The sequence below is a fragment of the Siphateles boraxobius genome, unplaced genomic scaffold (genome assembly GCF_051911475.1).
Source record: "Siphateles boraxobius isolate OS27281-9 unplaced genomic scaffold, OSU_SipBor_1 22, whole genome shotgun sequence".
Classification (NCBI taxonomy): Eukaryota; Metazoa; Chordata; class Actinopteri; order Cypriniformes; family Leuciscidae; genus Siphateles; species Siphateles boraxobius.
The window spans coordinates 22,063,561-22,083,872 of record NW_027508833.1 but is presented as its reverse complement, the minus strand read 5'-3'; the positions used below and the strand labels follow the sequence as shown (position 1 = coordinate 22,083,872).

The window sequence follows — 20,312 nt, the reverse complement described above, 5'->3', positions numbered from 1 at the left end:
ACCAAGTCCTTTAATGTGTATTCATAGTTTATTCATTATTCATCTCTGTCTCACAGAATAAACTGGAAGGGACATTGTGGCTGGAATTGGATGAAATCAGAGTTTACAAACAATTGGACTTGGAGGATATTGAAAAAACATTCTCCGCTTACCAGAGACAGCAGGTATAAGAATTCTTGGAGAATTTTTACCCGTCTGCTTCTGTATTGTAAATATCGTGCACATTGTTCCAAATGCATTCTATAAATAATACTGCAGTGTCAAACTAAAATTAAGAACCCAGTCCTTGAATTTCTGTACCTCTCTCTGTATTCTCTATTTTTCTGCCTGATGTTTACACCTGCCCTTTTATATATTTTCTGATCTAACTAACACTTTCCTGCTCCCTGCTTGCCATAAAGGACTTTCTGTTTAATAACTTTAGACAGGTAAGTGGTCTCTGGTCTTGTCTCTTTAGTTTGGTGATAATACCATGGTACTGACAATTATAATTTTTTTTGGACATGTTATAGTTTGATGGTACTCTCTGAAGTATTTTGGACTACCATATGAATGGTTAAATCTCACAAATAAATGTCCTGGTTACATTCCAGCCCCAAAATCAACAGAAAAGTAATTATATTTGGCATAAAGATAATGTTTTGTTGCATTGTGGCATTATTTTCAGAGCAATAAAGCACATTTTGCAGTTTACCATTCTTATACAGTACTCTTTACTGTATTACAATAAAAAATATATATTTAAAATTAAAATAAGCATATAACAGTACATCAAATAATAGAATGATTTATAAATTGATCTTAGTCAGGTTTTCAGTACAGTGTTTACTGTATAAAAATTTTAGATCAAGTAAGTTTCACAACTTTTGGAATTTTGGAATTAAATATGACATTTTCTTAAAAGGTTTTCTCGAGATTCACCCAAATACCATACATAAAAATAGTAACTAATAAGTACATTGGTGTATATCAAAGCACCGTCTGATACTATCACAGTACCAAGGTACCACCATAGTACTTTTTATGTAATTTTCACTGCATTCTTTATGCAGATAATCATCAAATTGTTGTCTTTTGTAGCATTGCTTAAAAACGTGATGAACCAAATGACCTACTTCAGTTTATTAGTGAGGATTTCAAGATGTCTCTGTTCTTAATTAGCCAAGTTGGATATGAGGCATGCAGTTGGTTTTGCATGCATCTGGAGTTTATGCAACAGTGAAGGAGACAGATTTCCACCAACTAAAAAACAAATATCCCCCCTTGTTTTTGGACAGATTCCCTTCCACTCCTTTCACCCTCTTCCCCTCTCTAATAAAACCCAGTGTGCCATCATTTAAACACGCAATTTCTTGCTGTCTACTCCCCAGCTGACACTAAAGTGGAGGAGATTACTTTTTTCAGCCTCTGTTGTTGTGGATGTCTGGTGTGTTCGGTCATGGATATGTCATTAGCTTGAAAAATGACTTTGTTTGGATTTTACTTCAGAGGCAATTTAAGACAACAGGTGTCTTGTTGGCTTCACATTTGGTGTATGTGCTTGAGTCCAAATCTACATTTGATTGTTTCTAATGACTGTGGTTTCGCTTCTAAACTATGTCATGATGTTCAGAACCACACTGCAAAATGCTTTAGTCTCTAAATATCATCCCATACATGACAAGTATACCAACTTAGAGGACAATCAAACACTGATTTGCAACAAAACCTCAAGTATAAAATCAACTTGAACCTGCTCTCATAGTTTTTTCCCCTTCATTTGAATGTGATATATTAATGATGACCTTAACTCCATTTGTCTTTCTGCAGAAAGAGACAGAGGATGACGCGGTCACTTCAAAAAAGGTCAGAGAATTGTCTGTCATCGATGGTCGGCGTGCGCAAAACTGCAACATCCTTCTCACCAAGTGAGTCTGTAGTTGAGAAACCCATAGACACCATCTTTGACCATTTAAGATTCATTCACAGTAATAAACATTCCTGCATGACTCACTATCGAACAATTCTGTTTACTTAAGCCATTTTGGATGATCCTAACATCACAAGTCACCATAGCAGTGGTGATAAACATATCTCCCAAAAGCTCACTTCATGTGTTTGATTTAATTATATAGCTGTGAACGAAGCCTGAAATTCAGCTATTTTAAACATTTACTGCATCCAATTTTTTTTATTGAGGTCCTGTTTACACCTGGTATTAAGATGCTTTTTGGTCGATCAGTGTTTTAATCTGTCTCTTTTGTCCACTTTCAACCACTTCTGTCCTGATTTCTTCTAGGGGAGGGTTTATTGCTGGGTAAATGTATGGGTTTTTCAGATCTTTTGATCCAATGGACAAAATAAGCTTGAGCAATTTACATATGAAATTTACAATTTACGTGTGAAAAAACACAGAATCAGGAATGGTGAGAGAACATGGTACGTTTTTCATCTTCAAACCAAACTTGGGTCTCTTGCCGACAAAGTTGAAATCCCGTCTGGCTAGCGTCCTTCCCATAATGTTTACATGTTAGGTCAGTAGGCAGAGAGTAGGCGGCCTTTTGTGGCTGTTCGAACACATTCGACCACATGAGCATTTACAATACGAAAGCAATCTTGTTGAATGCAGTTTCGACTACCTCTGGAAGTGGTCAAAAGTGGACTAGCTCGAAACGTTTTAGACCCCGTTTACACCTGTATTTAGTATCGTCCACTTGCGATCCGATTGACCAAAAAGTATATTAAAGGCCCACTGAAGTGCCTTGGAATGCATAGCTTTGTATGATGCGTTGATGTAATTTCCACTGAAACAGGAAGCTAAGGCGGGACATATTGAATGGCTCCTCCCCCTTTTCAAATAGCCAATAGCATTTAGTTTACCTCACAGACTGCAAGTCGCACTTGACAGCACCATGGAAGCGAATCCGAGCACTGATGATACGTTGGATTCAATAGTAGAGGTGTGAATAAATTCTTGCAATTGCTTAACCAAAGTACAGTTGGAAAACGAGATAAAACTCGAGCATTTGAGCAACCGAACACACATCTCCAACCCATATTGCTCCGTGACGTGTCAACGGCTGCTTTGGCCAGGTGGTATTTATAGCATGGGGGGCGGGACGCTTTAGATTCTAGAGAGCATTTGATTGGACAGAAAATGTGATGAGAAGTCTGCGGTGATGTCATAAAAATCCATGATCCATTTTAGCGGAAGTGAGAGACTAAGTTTTGAATACTTATATCTCCTAAATGTAAATTTTTTCATTGTTTTGGAACGCACCAGGTTATTCATAACCTTAAGGCTAACATATTCATACTAAAAGCTAAAAAACTAACATTTTGATTTCAGGGGGCCTTTAATACAGGTGTAAACTTTGTGATATAGAAATATGACTCAGATATTACTTCAATCAAGAAGGCCACACCAGTGATTTACTTAAATCTTGCAGGTTAAAACTCTCCAACGAGGAGATCAAGAGAGCCATACTGACCATGGATGAGCAGGAAGACCTACCTAAGGATATGTTGGAGCAGGTGAGATGCATTGCCACATCAATTAGCTCACACTTTACCTCATAATTCCAAATGGCTTCTATCCAAAACAAACCTGTTTTACTTCAGTGGATTGACGTCAAACATTTCAGAACTGTGATTAGCTGATACAGCGTTTACACAGGCGGCTAGTTTAATTACATAACCCCGGCAGTCCAAGCCAGCATGTAATTATTGTTTTGCAGAAACATTTTTGGCAAGACACCATATCGTCTTTGCATTTTTATCATTCTGAATGATGGGGAAATTTGTTGTAGTTGGTAAAAATATAAACCATACTGAAGCCTTTCCACTTGCCTGAATTCAATCTGTTGTGTATATCCTGCTAATGGAGGCTCAAATCAAGCACATTTATAGTTTAATTAAAACCCGTTCAAGCCATGTAGCCATTTTGGTAATAAAATGCAGCTTTGTATACCTCACCCTGTTTAACCTTTTAAAGTAAATCACAAAATAAGAGCAGCAAGTAAATAGTTCCAAATGGACTTGAACAGCAATATAATGGCAATCAGGTTTTATAACTCTGATTGCTGTTGTTTTAATCTGAACAGTAATCAAACAGTTATTGTAGTGTGACGGGAATGCATGTTCACGTAATGGATATGTGTTTGATAGGGCCACATTGCATTAAAGCACTTAAAGACTATAATATACTATTTTTTTTTATGCTTTATGCTTTATCTTTACATTTTATTTCATGAATAAACAGGCTTTTTTGCTACTGTACCTTTAAGACTTCTCTTTCAAAACGACCTCTGATTGGTTGGCCCAATTTAGTCATTATAATTCTTTCTCTCCTTCCCTGCAGCTGTTGAAGTTTGTGCCAGAAAAAAGTGACGTGGACCTTCTGGAGGAACACAAACATGAGTTGGAGCGGATGGCAAAGGCAGACCGCTTCCTCTATGAGATGAGCAGGTAACGGTCAATTTAGGTCACTAGTTTAGGGTATAATAAATAATGTTCATCAGACTGGACAGAGCTGTCAAAACACAATATCACCTAAATGGTGCTGCCGCACAACAGCTACAGGTGATGTAGAGGTCAGTATGTGGAAAATAAACTCTCTTACAGGATGACGTTCTTATCTTGGTCTGTCTAGTCTCTCGCCATAATAATCTTTGACTTCACTTACCAAATGCAGTTTCCCTCAATTTGGCATTCCGAAATTGTCTGGAAACATGTCGTCATTTTTCTGACCTCTTCATTGTGCGGTTCTTAATGTCATTAATTTCTGTGGAATGTCAGCCAACAAAGACATAAATATAAAAGCCATGAAGAATGGGTGGCTCCATCAATTAATAAAATATAAACAAGTTGCAGGTGTTACTTATTGGACAATTGTTTTATTATTATTTTAATATGGGAAACAGGACCCATGTCTCACGAACAGGCTTGCTTCAACAGAACAATGAAAAACCACAGAAGAATATTTGGCTGTTAATGTTACAGACGTTTTGTTGCAATGCATTATGGGTACACCTCTTGTAAATTAATGTTTTTTTTTTACAGTCAGTTTTTAAGATCTATTATTCTATTCTAGTATGCATTTATTTTTATTGCATATACACTACCAATCAAAATGTCTGTACACATTTATTCTTTATTTTGACTATTTTCCACTTTTAGAATGACATTAAAGTCATCCAAACTATTAATAAGTGTTACACCCAAATGTTAAACCAATCAAAACTTATATTTTATCAGTTTAGCAGTAGAAATTCAAACATAGACTGACTAATGTTGACATAAGCAGAAGCCTTTAGATCAAGAGGTTTTCGTTGGACACGTGTTCTTTAAAATAAGTTGAACAAAATGGGAATTCATGCCAATGTTAAATCAATGAATCAAACCTTATATCTAATGAATTTAGATTAAAACAATTGTCTACATTCAAAAGTTGAAAATGTATAATTGTCATCAAAACTAATTTCAAGCATTAAAGCCATTATTTTTTAAGAGCATAAAATCTGGTATTGTAAATGAGATATCAAATATTTCTGTTGTTTTGTTTCAATTCTCCTTTTAAACTGCAGAATCAACCACTACCAGCAAAGACTGCAGTCTCTTTACTTCAAAAAGAAGTTTACAGAAAGAATAGCAGAAATCAAGCCGAAAGTGGAAGGTAAATTCTGATACCTCTATCAATCATATGCTTTCTATTTTTATGTTCTATACTAGACTTGTGTGAAATAAAGCATACAAACGCCTTGTAGGTTAAAGGTGTAATGTTAAAAATGCTTTTTGCCTCCCACAGCTCTCAATAAAGCATCTAAGGAGGTTCTTCAGAGCAGGAATCTTCGACAGCTTCTGGAGGTGGTGCTGGCCTTCGGGAACTACATGAACAAAGGCCAGAGGGGCAATGCCTATGGCTTCAAAGTGTCCTCTCTCAACAAGATCGCTGACACCAAGTCCAGCATCGACAAGTAAGACAGCGTTTCGGTTTGTGCAAGTACTATATATTAAACTCCAACCAGCCATGCACTTACACAAGCTGTGTGTGTTTCTCAATAGAAACATCAGTCTTCTGCACTACCTGATTACCATTCTTGAGCAGAAGTACCCTAAAGTCAGCCTGATTCATGAGGATCTGCACAACGTTCCAGAAGCGGCCAAAGTCCAGTAAGCACTAAAACAATGAAGTCTCACTAATGCACCCACTTAAGTGGTTTTAAATAGTGTATGCAATGAAATGGATGAATGCCATTGTTAGTCTAGGAACAACATTTTAAAAAGATATTCACGGTTTATTACAAGTTAAGCTTAATCGAAAGCACTTTGTGGCACGACTTTGATTACTAAAAAAATATTTTCCACTTGTCCTTTATTTTCATTAAACAAAGCAAAATTCTGGCTTAAAGTGAGAAACTTAAAATGGAAGTGAATGGAGTCCAATCTGTAAATGTTAAAATACTCGATGCCTCAATAGTACAGGAATAAGTCATAATCAATATGCACATTAACATGATTTTAGTTTGAAAAATTAAATTACTGTTTCCCTTTTATGTGAAAAGTTATATCACATTTATTACTGTCAATGCATTGCCATAAACCCTAAAATGATTTAAGCAGCTTTAAAGCTCAAGAATTAATGTAAGTGCTTTTAAATACTCAAAAAAATATTTGCCTCTCTGTTACATCGATTTAATGTATTTTAAAGAAAATGAGGGATGGATTGAAATAATTTTTAAGGTAATTAACATTATGCCACAAATGCTTTTAACTGGTTGGGGTCAGAAAGTTCCTTCAGCCAGGATGTATTAAATTGATCAAAAGTGACAGTTAAGACATGTATAATGTTACAAAATATTTCTGTTTCAAAGGAATGCTGTTCTTTTGAACATTCAAAACTTTCTACATCATGAAAATCATGAAAAAAACAACATCACAATTAATTTCAACATTGATAATAATAATACTAAATATTTCTTGAGCAGCAAATCAGCATATCAGAATTTCTGAAGGATCATGTGATCTGAAGACTGGAGTAGCAGTTTGACAGCTTTGCCATCACAGGAATAAATTCCATTTTAAAATGTTAAAATTAGTTATTTATAATTATAACAGTATTTCACAATATTACTGTTTTTACTGTATTTTTTTTCAAATAAATGTGGACTTGCTAAACACAAAAGGTCTCTTTAAAAACGTTTTCCTAATCCTACCAAATCCTACCTACAAAGTCCTACCAACCCCTGAAACGACTTTAAGTGTTGTGTACAATATATGAGAAACCAGGAGCAAGTTAGTTCTGAATAGTAGTGTGTATTAAACCCCAAATATTGCTTTAACAACCAATCAGATGTTAGGGATAAGGCTAGGGCTGAGAGCTTGAACAGTATCAGCCAATCATTTCACTCTGATTTTTCGGGTAGATTATAGTTCGGGATAGGGTTAGCACTTTGTTAAACCGGAATGTTGTTCCAGGACCAACAAAAGTTGTTGATCCAGGAACATTTCCTATTTGGCAAAACCATAGTCACTGTGTGAAGATAATGTTTGATGTGATTCATTCCTCAGCCATTCGAAATGAGATTAAAGGGTCTGCAAACTGTCCAGTGAAACATTATCTCTCATTATCTCCCTCTCCAACTTATTTTTCTTCCTTTTTTCCCAGCATGACTGAACTGGAGAAAGACATTAACAATATGCGCACTGGCTTAAAAAGCGTGGAGACGGTGAGTGACATTCTCTCGTTTTGTCTACAATTACAATAAACTCTAGAGTTTGTGAGGTCATCCAGTGTAGCAAATGTATCTATTTTTACACAGCCGTGCGATATAATTGGCTATAACATTATTTATGGTTAAACACTTTCGATGTTTGAAAGCCTTGCTAGATTGCTTAGGTGTTTTGAATGATCCCTAATGGCTGGGTATTTGGGATGAATTGGTATTTTGCTCTAAATTTAATGCACTTTTTCTATTCTTTAAGTCATGGCCTTACTTGTGTCTATTCCTTCATCTTGATAGCAGTCTCTCTCTCTTTCTCAACAGGAGCTGGAGTACCAGAGGGGTCAGCCTCAGATCCACGGCGACAAGTTTGTGTCTGTTGTGAGTCAGTTCATCACTGTTGCTGGTTTCAGTTTCTCTGAAGTGGAAGACTCTCTTCAGGATGCCAAGGAATTGGTAAGATCGAAAGCACACCACAGTTCACTGAACCTAAGGAGATAATAGGTGTTAAAGGTTTATGAGGTTTGAATATAGCAAGGCCTGTCACTCTTATCTGGCTGCTTAAATGTGAAACCTCACATAAAGTCGCTCTGCTGCAGCTTTTGAAGTCGCTGTTAAACGTCTGAAATGACAGATTTTTCTGGCACACATAACACAGAACTCAGACTTGTAGAAGTTAAATCACTGTTTTCGTTGGAGTTTAAGGGGTTTCTGACCGTCTGTGTGGACATTGGAACCACTGGAAACATGGGCCGTAATCTTTAATTGCTATAGGCTGAAGATCAGTTTCAAAGGCTGGTTGGTTCGGTCTGATGCTCATGAAGCTGCACATGGATTCGATGCTATTGCAGCTGTCCACTTCTCTTGCTGCTTTTTTAAAGGGTTGGCAAAGGGACACATGAAGGTTTGATCTTATGAGAAGTTCTACTCCCGCCATATCTAGATACCGGTCTCAAATTTCATTGCATTCATACACTACTATTCAAAAGTTTTTTTTTTGTTTTGTTTTTTAAGAAAAGTAATACTATTATTCAACAATGATGCATTAAATTGATCAAAAATGACAGTGAAGACACTATATAAAGCCTTTTATTTCTTTCTATCATCTTATATATATATATATATATATATATATATATATATATTTTTTTTTTTATCACAGTTCCCACAAAAATATAAAACAGCACAGCTGTTTTCAACATTTATAATAATACATGTTTCTTGAGCCTCATATCAGAATGATATATGAAGGATCATGTGACTCTAAAGACTGGAGTAATGATGCTGAAAAATCAGCTTTACCATCACAGGAATAAATAACATTTTAAAATAGATTAAAAGAGAAAATACATATTTTAAATTATAATAATATTTGACAATATTACTGTTTTTAATCAAATAAATGCAACATGAACATAAGAGACATCGTTCGTTCAAAAACATTAAAAAACCTTATCGACCCCAAACTTGTGTATGCTCATCAAGCCTGCATTTATTTGATCAAAAATACAGAAAAAAACTGTAATATTGTACAATATTATTACAATTTAAAATAATAGTTTTCTATTTTAATATACTTTATTTTAAAAATGTAATGTATTTCTGTGATGCAAAGCTGTATTTTCATCATCATTACTGCAGTCTTCAGTGTCACATGATCCTTCAGAAATCATATAAAAAATATAGTCAAATAGCAAAAAGTTATTTTAAATTGTAATGATATTTCACAATATTACAGTTTTTAGTGTGTTTTTTATCAAATAAATGCAACATGAACATAAAATCTTACTGATCCCAAACTTTTAAACAGTAGTGTACATGGGAAGGAGATCACTAGTTCATTCTAGCGGCCTGGACCTGATCGATTTATTACGTCAGTTTTTTTATTACTCGCTAAGTTCAAGTACCAAAGAAACCCGCATAAAATAATGATTATATGACAAGAATAATCACCCTCCTAAATGTCCTTGTCTTTCATTCTACACAGTTTGAGAAGGCCGTGAAGCACTTTGGGGAGGACGTCACACGCATGCAGCCCGATGAGTTTTTTGGCATCTTCGATCAGTTCCTACAGGCCTTCAGTGAAGCTAAACAGGACAATGAGAACATGCAACGACGCAAGGAGGAAGAGGAGCGCAGAGCCCGCATGGAGGCACAGGTAATGTGTCCCATCTCAAACACATGTTCATGCATCCCCTTTGCAAGGCCCTCTTAAAAGTGTTGGACTAACTTTCACATCATTTTATACTCAAATTACAAATTGTTTCCCTTTCTAAGTAAAAAAAACAAACAATAATGAGCATGTTTCCTAAGTTTGGAAACATTACTATGTTTAGTTTTTTTTTTATGAAAGAAGTCTCTTATGCTCAAGCCTGCATTTATTTATATATATATATATATACACAGAAAATACAGTAATATTGTGACGTATTATAATTTAAAACAATGGTTTTCTATTTGAATATACTTTAAAATATAATTTATTTCTGTGATGCAAAGCTGAATTTTCAGCATCATTACTCCATTCTTCAGTGTCACATGATACTTCAGAAATCATTCTAATATGCCGATTTATTGTCGATGTGGGAAACAATTGCTGCTCAATATATATATTTTTTTTATAACCGGTGATGCTGTTCTTTTTTAACTTTTTAATCATCAAAGTATTAAAAAAAAGTATTTATTTACAATAGAAATCTTTTGTAACGATATATACAATAGCGCTCAAAGGTTTGGGGTCAGTAATTTTTTGAAACTTAAAAAAAAAAAAAAATGTATGCTTTTATTCAGCAAGGATGTGTTAAATTAATAAATATAAAAGTGATAATAAAGATTTATACTGTTAGGAAATATTTCTATTTTGAATAAATGCTGTTCTTTTTAACTTTTCATTCATTAATGAATCCTGATAAAAGTATCACAGGTTCCAAAAAAATAAGCAGCACAACTGTTTCTGTAATTTTTAGCATCATTACTCCAGTCTTCAGTGTCACATGATGCTTCAGAAATCATTCTATTATGATTTGCCGCTCAAGAAACATTTTGTATTATCAATATGAAAAGTATATATGTATATATATATATATATATATATATATATATATATATATATATATATATATATATATATATATATATATATATATATTAAGAAGTTTACTTTAGTCAAAATGAACCAGCTTACTTGATTTTAGGGGAACTAATGATTTCACTTGTAGTCACAATCACTACTTGTCATTACTTGTCTGTGTCAGACGGTCGTTTTTAGTCATTGTGTCAGGTTTGAAATAGTGTTGATCTCCAAAAGTAAAATGCACCTCAAGAGCTTTTTTTTTTATTAAAAAAAAAAAAACATGTACAGAACATGTCATATGTAATGTAAATCCTATAATAGTAATTATAATTATAATGTAAAAATAATAATATTTTAGAAATTACTAATTGCCCCCCAGTAAAAATCCTCATCATTCAGCAAACTGAGAATTCATCAAAATAAAGACATGGGACAGACTGAGGGAAGGGGGTTATGAAGAATATGTCCCTTATTAACTAAAAAAATAGTATGCTGCCTATAGTATACTCTGTGTAGTATGTAGTACTGCACTATTCCATTAAGCAAACTAAACACCTCCACAATGACTGATTAATGGAATCATATGTCTGTGAACAGCTCAAGGAACAGCGTGAGAAGGAAAGAAAATCCAGAAAGGCCAAAGAGAACTGCGAGGAGGATGGAGAATTCGATGACCTGGTGTCTGCACTCCGATCCGGGGAGGTGTTCGACAAAGACCTATCGAAGATGAAGCACAACCGTAAACGTCCCGTCAAACAGAGTGCAGAGAGCAGCAGAGAGAGGCCCATCACCAAACTCAACTTCTGAGGAGCGCTGCCTCCGGCTGGTAGAGATGAGACATTACACCCACTGTTTATTATCCAGGCCCCATTCGCGCTGACTGCCAAAATACTTCAGGAAGATTTATAGAGGCTTTTCTAAACATGTAAATCAGTTGACAGTGTTTGTGTTGAAGATGACTGGAGTTGTGCACCAGGGACACCATTGTTCTCCCCAGGGAACAAACAGAAAGGGCTACATGCTTTATGAAGCATCACAAAAAAAATGTAGGCTACACCCATTTTCATAGTTTTTTTTCCCTGACAACCAGAAACCCTGTTTATTTCTGTCAGCTCAGACACTGCATATGTTTTTGTTGAATTTTTGGTAGTGTTCAACATGGACTATCCAAAACAGGCCTTGTTTTGCAATACGTTGTGTGGTAAACACTAAGCAAAGGTGATTTTTGCCAAATCAAGGGATTTGAATGGTAAAACCAGTGATACTTGTATGATGTGAATGGCCTGTTTGTAATAAGTATTTTCATTTTGTTACACTTTACTTGTAACTCAAGCACAAGTGATTGTCTGGGAAAAAAGAAAAAAAACTGTCCATTCCAGACCTGTTGAAGCACAATGCACAACTTTAGAGAAAACGACCTCTTGTATAAAATTTCATTGAAATTAAAGTGTTTATTATAATCTACCGATGCCATGTATTACATGTACTGACAGGAATTATAGTGGAAATATGCTGAGGTCAAACTTTGATTGCAAATATATTGTAGAGAGAATAAACGACATGCACAATATACTTTTTTTTTGCGGTTACCAAAAAGAACATTCATTTAAAAGAGCTGTGGATGCAAAATCTGCATCGTAAGCAAACCAAACTGTCTGCTGTGCATGTATATTCTTGTAATTTCTGTTTGTGTTTAAGGTTGTATATATGTACATATACCCATTGTTAACTCTTCTGACCAAGGCCTTTTCTTAGTCCTTGACACAATTTTGTGCTAATAATTTTTCCTGTTGATCAGATGCCATTAAATCTTTTTCACTAATAGTTCTTCGTAATACTTTGTAATAGTTTCCTTTGTTGGCGGGATTGTTTCATTTTCTTTATTTATAGAATCAATCCATTTGGATGTAAGATATGTAATCAATAAACAAAACCCTGAGGGTCATTCCATTGGTGTATGACTGCTGATTTTGAAATCTGATTTCATTCTTGAACTGCAACAAGATTTAAGTGAAAATGAATTAAATAAGTGTCAAACAGTGATCTATGAAGAGTAATCAAACACAGTCATTACTTAAAGGAAGCAAAAATGGATCAAACAAATTCAAACTTTATTTCAGGCAGACTGCTTTCAAGGATATATGGCAATGTTTAATAGCTAAAGTGTCTTTGATATTTAAAAAAAACAAAAAACAAACAAACATTTAATATGATAATTTATGACTGCTAATACCATCTCCAAAATACACCCATTTCAAGGAAGGTTTCACATATAAAAGACCCTTCAAGTGCTTTTGTAAAATTGGATTCTCAACACAATATACCTCTCTAAATCTCTAAGACGGGTCTTACATTGACATAAATCATGAAGAAAAAGTCAGATTTTCATGAAACAAAAAAAAGATTTAGAAGCACTGATATATAGAAACATGAATGCTGGTTTAACCCCTCACATCAAACTAATAAATGGCAGTCTGATGTTACAGTCATATACATTTATAAAATTCATAATTTGATAAACCTCCAATGTGACAGACTGAAACAATAGAAATGCTGTGTTCTGTAAACCATGCTACATTCAACATTTAAGGCAGTTTGTTGTTTATACAGGTTTGATGTTGATCTTCCAAAGTGGCATACTTCAGAGAAGATTTAATCTACTTTTTCTGTCAAAAAATGCTGAATTTTTTACAATAATATAATATACTTTTTTTTGTTACAGATTATTAAAAGGAAATTATATCTCTTCCCATTTTATTTGACTTGTCTATAAATGCAGTGCGATTTGGAGATCTTTTTACTACATTATATAAGGTACAGTCGTGGTTCTGGATGCCACAGCATGTTTTGGAAATTTATGTATAAAAGGTGTGTATAAACAAGCAAAGAAATATTTCACAATGATGAAATGAAAATTTTATAGCCCTATTTGAGACCATGTCAATATGACTAATCGGTTAGTTAGTTACAAAACTTTTAACTCTTTTAAGTGTGGCTGTTAAAGGGGCTATATAAGAATTTTCATGTGTTAATCGCTTTTTTATTGCCAATGTGTGAACAGCTTATAACGAAATGTAAAAAACGAGACCTTCTCCTACTTCCTAGATTGTCTATGAAAGCCTGTGTAAACTGATTTTTATGTGAATGACTCGGGACGTTCTTGCCTGCAAATCAAAAGAATGTGACGTTTCACGTGTTCGTTCAGGTATGACGTCACATTGTTAGCCAAACGGCCGTTAGCTGCTTCCCTCGACAAAAATCCAATAGGATTTTCATATAGGCTTTTGAATTATCGCTAAAAACAAGCTCTGTGATCAACAAAAGTTATTGATACTTGCACGTTTTGTCCAACTTCTATGAATTTTGAAGCCTAAACGCAGTCGCCAGAAGTAAAAAGCTAAAGGTAGGCTATAAACGAACAACTCTTTCAGTTTTTATCTAAAAAACTATTTCCCAGAAAGTTTGAGACAATAGTTTATAAGAGCACAATTATAAGCATAATGAGGCTGTAAAATCGGACTGAGTTTACAGAGTGCGGCATGATGACGTTAAAAATGCAGAAAAAGCATGTGTGTCATACAATGAAAATGGTTTTATTCAGACTATGGTCTCCATAATTTATAATCCAAGTACCGTCCATAACAGTTTCATTTTAATTACCTATTCTGTCAACGACATGATGTCTGTGAATTGCAGAGCTTGTCTAAACATATCCACATTGCTACGATCGCATGCTTTCTTAACTCCTGTTTTTTCACCGCTGTCATTACTTTTGCAGCACATACACGTATTCATTTAAACGTCACTCTCAGCAGTGTGGACGGTGTCTGGATATTCCTTAACAGTATATCGCTGCAAAGGTATTTCCAACTTCTTTTTACTCCTTAACAAAGAAAAAAGAAAAACTTTGCTGTGAGTTCATGTCTTTTGTACGATACGTGTGCACGAGAGCCAGGACGAGCAGTAAGATTCTGGCTGCAGTTCACTTAATGGCCACCGGTGTCGCTAATAACAAGGGTTTCTGAATTCTACATATAGCCCCTTTAATATTCCAGGTCAGCATAAACACCCCAGAGCAGATGATGAAGATGTGGTTTTAGGCTATAAGAGATTTCTGTAACCATTCGGCATTCGGTTCTTTCACAGTGTTGTAAAGCATTTGCATTAGGCTTTCATCTTGGCACTTCACACACACATACACTAGTCTACACACTATATCTGCTGATTCGTTACAATGATTCAGTTATACTTGGAGAATTTGGTTTCAAATATAGGTTGGTGGTAGCAAAAGTGTTAAAAAACATAGCGACACTTTATAATGACTTATCATTAAGTAAATCATAAACATTATTAGAGTATATAATGCATAACAGATCTTAAATTCTCGTTGAAATACTTATGAAACTTATTTTATTTATAGGCATATTTATATTTAAAGCTGAAGAATGTTACTTGTTACCACTGTGTCGCTATGAAAATGGTCCTGTTTGTTTTGAGCGAGTGGCTGCATCTGAAACCGCATACTTTCCTACTACATAGTAGGCGAAAAAACGTACGTGACAAAATAAGAAGCCCTATGTCTGAAAAGAGTATGCAAAAAACACTCGGTTGACCTACTACTTCTGGTGAGATTCTGAAGTGTGCATATGATGGACACTTTACTATCCCATGAGGCCATGGGAGAGGATTTATGAATGGCAGTGAAGTGACGTAACCATATGGATGTAGTTGACACTGGTAGGTCACATGATAATGACAACATGGTAAATGTAGTGTGTCCAGATTACATTTACACTACATACATTCATACTATATAGAATATACTTTTTTAGTGGTTGTGAAATAATTTAAACAAGTACCTACTCAAGAGAGTATGCAATTTCGGAGCAGCCACTGACTCGACCAATGGCGTGAGTTGGGGGCGGGGTTTTCTGTTTCTTCGCTAAGCTCCACTTTTACATTTCCACTAGGTGACGTTAGTGACGTAGAAATGACATACTTCAGCTTTAAAAAAAAAAACAGGCAAAATAATGCTCTTTTAAACATTACATAATGCAATAATGTTAGTTAATACATTCAAATGAAACTTTGATTCATAGACTTCCATTTATTTGAATGCACATACTGAAATCTGAAGGGAGGTTAGCGACAGGTGAATTTTTCCTTGCAGCAAAATGAAATGTTGTTGTAATAAAATACATAAGAACACACTTTTTTTTGCATTGTGACTTTATCCCTAATAAATAGAATCTGCAAATTGAACGTATTAAAAATGTACATTTGCGTAGCCAATTGCAAAGTGATATACAGAAAATATCTAATTTAGTTTTTATTTAAAGTGATTTGATAGGTGATTGTCAGCTTCTTTTGTCAAAATCTTAATTGTTTAACTAAATATTTAGTAATACACTTTTCATGTAATAAACATGTTTTTAAGCTCTTTTAAGATTGAATGACTCATAGGAAAGAAAGACACTGACTGTATTACCATGCAGCATAAATATAATTTAAGGAGACAATCTGATATTAAGGGTTTATAGCTATCATATTATGTTGTGAGCAAAATATCAAGAAACAGCTTCTGGAATATGCAAACAATGTGAATGTGTTATGCAATCATACAGACAAATAAGTTGGCTATTATATGTTGCATGTTTCCACTAGTTAAAGTAAAGGTACTGCAAAAATGTATTTGTTGAATCCTTCCTAAATTAATTTCTTACAGCTTAAAAATGTAGGTAATGTTGTTGCATTAGAAAAGAAACTCAAGCCAAATAGAATCTGAGACTCCAAGTCCAAATTTGCTTGTTAAAATCTAAAAACAAACTTCTCTTTGTTTCTGCTATGTTTGGTTAAAATACATTCCACCTGACTTGATTTTGTTATCCAATGCAATAAAAGTAATTTTACATTTATAAGTGTGGCCCGAGTACATTTTTGGGACCACTTGTAGCACCTCTCTTCGTTAAAGTGACAAAGTTACTTTATTTATATAAAATTACAAAGTCATCATAAAGTGTGAGCGCATTACAAACTGGTGTCAGCAGTCTCAACTTTGGGCACCGCGGGTTCAGTGATTGTATCCTGATGCGCATCTCTGCAGAAGAACACCACCGGGTTTTTACAGGCCCACATGGCCATATCTCCCCCACTGGCCGGACTGGAGGAAGACAGGCGGCTGTTTGCCCCGTGCCGGCTCACGTACCGGTCACGAATCCGGTCGGGCCGAGTCCGCACCGTGTCCCTGCGCTGCGTCTGCGTGGACAGGTACGCAGCGATGTTTCTAGTCCTGTATCCCTCCTCTCTGCTCCGGCCCAACAGCATGGATATATTCGGGTTCCTTATGGCATAAATCAACGGGTTGATGGCACCGTTAGCCCACGCCATCCAAATGGCCAAAGTATCCATAGCGGGGTTAAAAGAGTATCTCCCGAGTGCGGTGATGATGCCCATCAGACAGTAAGGCCCCCAGCAGAAGATGCTGAACACGATCATGATGAGCACGGTGGTGGCGGTGCGCATCTCGCTGTAGAAGCGCAACAGGTGCGCGTAAGTGGTCACCGGCCGCACCCTGATCTCCGACAGCCTGACGGTTTTACAAATGTTATAGTGGCAAAAGCACATGAGGGCGAAGGGAAGCAGGTAACACACTACTATTAAAGCGATACTGTAGGTGGTGCCCATCCTGGAGGTGCCCGAGTGGAACACATACATGCAATGGTAAAAGCCCTGTTTGTGCACCACCAAGCGCCCGGAAGTCTCCATAAGCAGGTACCAAGGAAACGAGAAGAGCACAGCGGAGAACCAAACGGCCACAAGGAGCTGGATCGCTCTCCTCCGGCCGATTTTTGCTTGCGGCTGCCTGACGATAGCGTAATACCTGTCGAATGAGATGAGAGTCATGGTCAAGGTGGAAATAATGCCGAAGCAGGTGTTAAAGAACCCGTTGGCGATGCAGAAGGGCTCCCCAAACATCCAACTGCCATCCTTGCTGAAGAGCATCATGAAGGAGAAGGGTAAACAAAGAACGGCCGTGAGGAAATCAGAGAGGGAGAGGGACATGATGAAAGCGTTAGTGACCGTTCTCAACTGCCTGTGTTTGATTATAACCACCACGACCGCTGAATTACCCAGACTGGACAGTAAGAAGATAGCCAGGAGGAGCAGCGCCTGCGCGGCCACCGCGATGCCCTGTAGAACTGAGTTCCCCTCCGAACTCCACACTGGGGGGTTGCGGTTCATATCGCCCCCGGCTGTATAGCTGCTGTTTACAACGGGTTTGATGCTCACAATCTCTAAAATGAAGCCCGAACCTGACATGTTGTCCGCGGTCGTGTTGCTGATGCCGGGGAGATCCATTGGACACGGTTAGGGCACATCCACAGATTGGAAGAGAATTCATCCCTTGTCAGTATCTCCCTTGCCCGTATCACAGTAAAACGAGTATGCGTTACGATGTCACGGATGGCACCTATGTAGTTCATTGATGCCATACACTGTGTTTGGAGTAAATAATGCTACCCCGTGCCCTCCCCTGTTACAGATTGAGGAGACAATACGTCTCTCTTACTGTTAATGCGAGACGAAACGGTATTATTCCGCTAGGGGGCGCTGGGAGGCCCAGAAAGCCAATTTACCATTGAGACGCATTCAGATGTTACGACATTTTGTGTTTCACTGCAAACATGTTTGCTCTAAAGTTTATTATATTTTTTAAGCAGTTTGATTGAATGAATTGATATCGGAAATGGACACGGATTTCGGTAGTATCAATGTCTATAAAATATTTTTTCTAATACTTAATCGAATGCGCGCCAACATCTCTGATTGGTCAATTCTGACAAGCGCTGAGAAAAGTAACAGACAAAGCATCGTTTCCTTCTGTTGTTGAGAGCTAACATGTCAATCTGATTTAATCAAATTCTCAATTGAATCAAAATACTCATTGTCAGACGAATTAGGATTAATTTACTTGCATACCATTCTACGACTAACGTTACTGATTCTGCCTAATAAACAATAACAGCAGTAGCGTCCTAGAAAATATTTTACACTTCAGTAAATTGATAAATTAAATCATAATTTTTTTTTTAAATTGATTCATTAAAATCGGTAAATTGCTCATTGTGACACGGTGAAACTTGAATAACAAGCGAATTGAAAAGGTGTTTAATTTTTTTTTCTGGCACGTTGTACCTGACCAACACCAGCCCATTTTTAGACGACATTCATTGTAATCGCCGCTCTACATGCTTGTTTTATTTCTAGTATACAGATGCAGGCCCCTGCACCTCCCCGTGACGTTTGAAGCCGTTGCTATGACACCGGACCAGACTTTTTTCCAGCTGAATTACGCACTTTCTTATGAAGATTGGTTTAATTTGTTGTGCTTTAATCTATCTATCTATCTATCTATCTATCTATCTATCTATCTATCTATCTATCTATCTATCTATCTATCTATCTATCTATCTATCTATCTATCTATCTATCTATCTATCTATCTATCCGTCTTGCATTTTGGGTGTTTATAAACAGCCATTGAAGATGGTTGAACCCTTTCAATATTAAAATTCTATAATTACAGTTTTTCCTCTGTCACTTTGGTGCATTTCTCAGATCAGAAATGAAATTCTCAAAACTACTTGTTCAACCATCTAGTCACTTGTAGCCTACACATCATAAAGGCAGTTTCTCATTCTTTTGAACAAGTTGCGATTGCTTTGGTAAATTCATGCAATTGATTAAATTGTCTGCGGTTAATGCCATGTTGCTCAAAATGTATTAAATAGATCTCTGTGCAATAGTCTTACCCCTCAAAACATCTAGTCATTAGTTCAATGTATAAGTCATTAAATGCAAAATGTTTGATCTAGTTATCATAAACTGTCAAGCATATTTTCTACACATTTTTAGACTTTTTGTAAATGTGACATGAATTGATGAACTGTGCAGGTGATGACTTTCACTAATGAAGAGAATGTAGATCAACCAATGGGAAACCAGTTCTCTGAAATAGCTCAAAGTTGCATCTCATGAACCTTCAATTGGCAAGATATATACAGTGCTGCATGCAAAAACAAGGTTCTGCTTAAGGAGTCTTTCCTGTGTTTGCCTTTCTAATGTTGTATTTTCACCTTTGTGCCCCTATTTCTTTTTCTTTTCTATATCACAATAATACCACTAGTAAAAGTGTAACTGTGAATCCTATCCAGTCTCTTTCAATCAATAACCCATGTGCATTAGTGTGTAAATTTGTACTTTTGAAATGGATATATGGCATACAGAAGAAGCGCAGACATTTCAATACAGTAACTCCAAACTGTTGCCATATTTACAGCAGGTAATACTAACAGAGTGCAGTGTTTTATTGACAACATGACTAAGCATTTGAAGCATCTTGTTTTTTGAACAGTGACACAAGTACTTTTCATGATGGCACTGATATGTTCATCGACATAAATGCTTACTTTTGAGAGATGAACTAAAGATTTTGAGTAAGTTACAGGCTTTTGCGGGTAATCCAATGTGTGGTGCTG

The 20,312-nt window shown here is 36.0% G+C and overlaps 2 protein-coding genes across 4 annotated transcripts in view; one reads left to right on the top strand and one right to left on the bottom strand.

Annotated features, from left to right (window-relative positions):
• The window catches only part of daam1a (dishevelled associated activator of morphogenesis 1a), a 66,577-nt gene extending 53,859 nt beyond the window's left edge, over positions 1 to 12,718 (top strand). For all 3 annotated transcript variants that reach the window (XM_077239064.1, XM_077239063.1, XM_077239065.1), the window contains 11 exons: positions 57 to 164; positions 1,810 to 1,907; positions 3,429 to 3,513; positions 4,340 to 4,446; positions 5,565 to 5,653; positions 5,786 to 5,954; positions 6,043 to 6,150; positions 7,646 to 7,706; positions 8,025 to 8,156; positions 9,688 to 9,858; positions 11,371 to 12,718. In XM_077239064.1, the coding sequence (XP_077095179.1) occupies positions 57 to 164; positions 1,810 to 1,907; positions 3,429 to 3,513; positions 4,340 to 4,446; positions 5,565 to 5,653; positions 5,786 to 5,954; positions 6,043 to 6,150; positions 7,646 to 7,706; positions 8,025 to 8,156; positions 9,688 to 9,858; positions 11,371 to 11,580 (1,338 nt within the window). In that variant the 3' untranslated portion in view covers positions 11,581 to 12,718. The remainder of the gene's footprint in view (positions 1 to 56; positions 165 to 1,809; positions 1,908 to 3,428; positions 3,514 to 4,339; positions 4,447 to 5,564; positions 5,654 to 5,785; positions 5,955 to 6,042; positions 6,151 to 7,645; positions 7,707 to 8,024; positions 8,157 to 9,687; positions 9,859 to 11,370) is intronic.
• Positions 12,719 to 12,863: 145 nt separating this feature from the next.
• Positions 12,864 to 18,258, bottom strand: gpr135 (G protein-coupled receptor 135). The gene has a single exon (XM_077239066.1). It carries the CDS (start codon positions 18,130 to 18,132, stop codon positions 16,801 to 16,803), a length of 1,332 nt encoding a protein of 443 aa, XP_077095181.1. The 5' UTR covers positions 18,133 to 18,258; the 3' UTR covers positions 12,864 to 16,800.
• Positions 18,259 to 20,312: the final 2,054 nt, after the last annotated feature.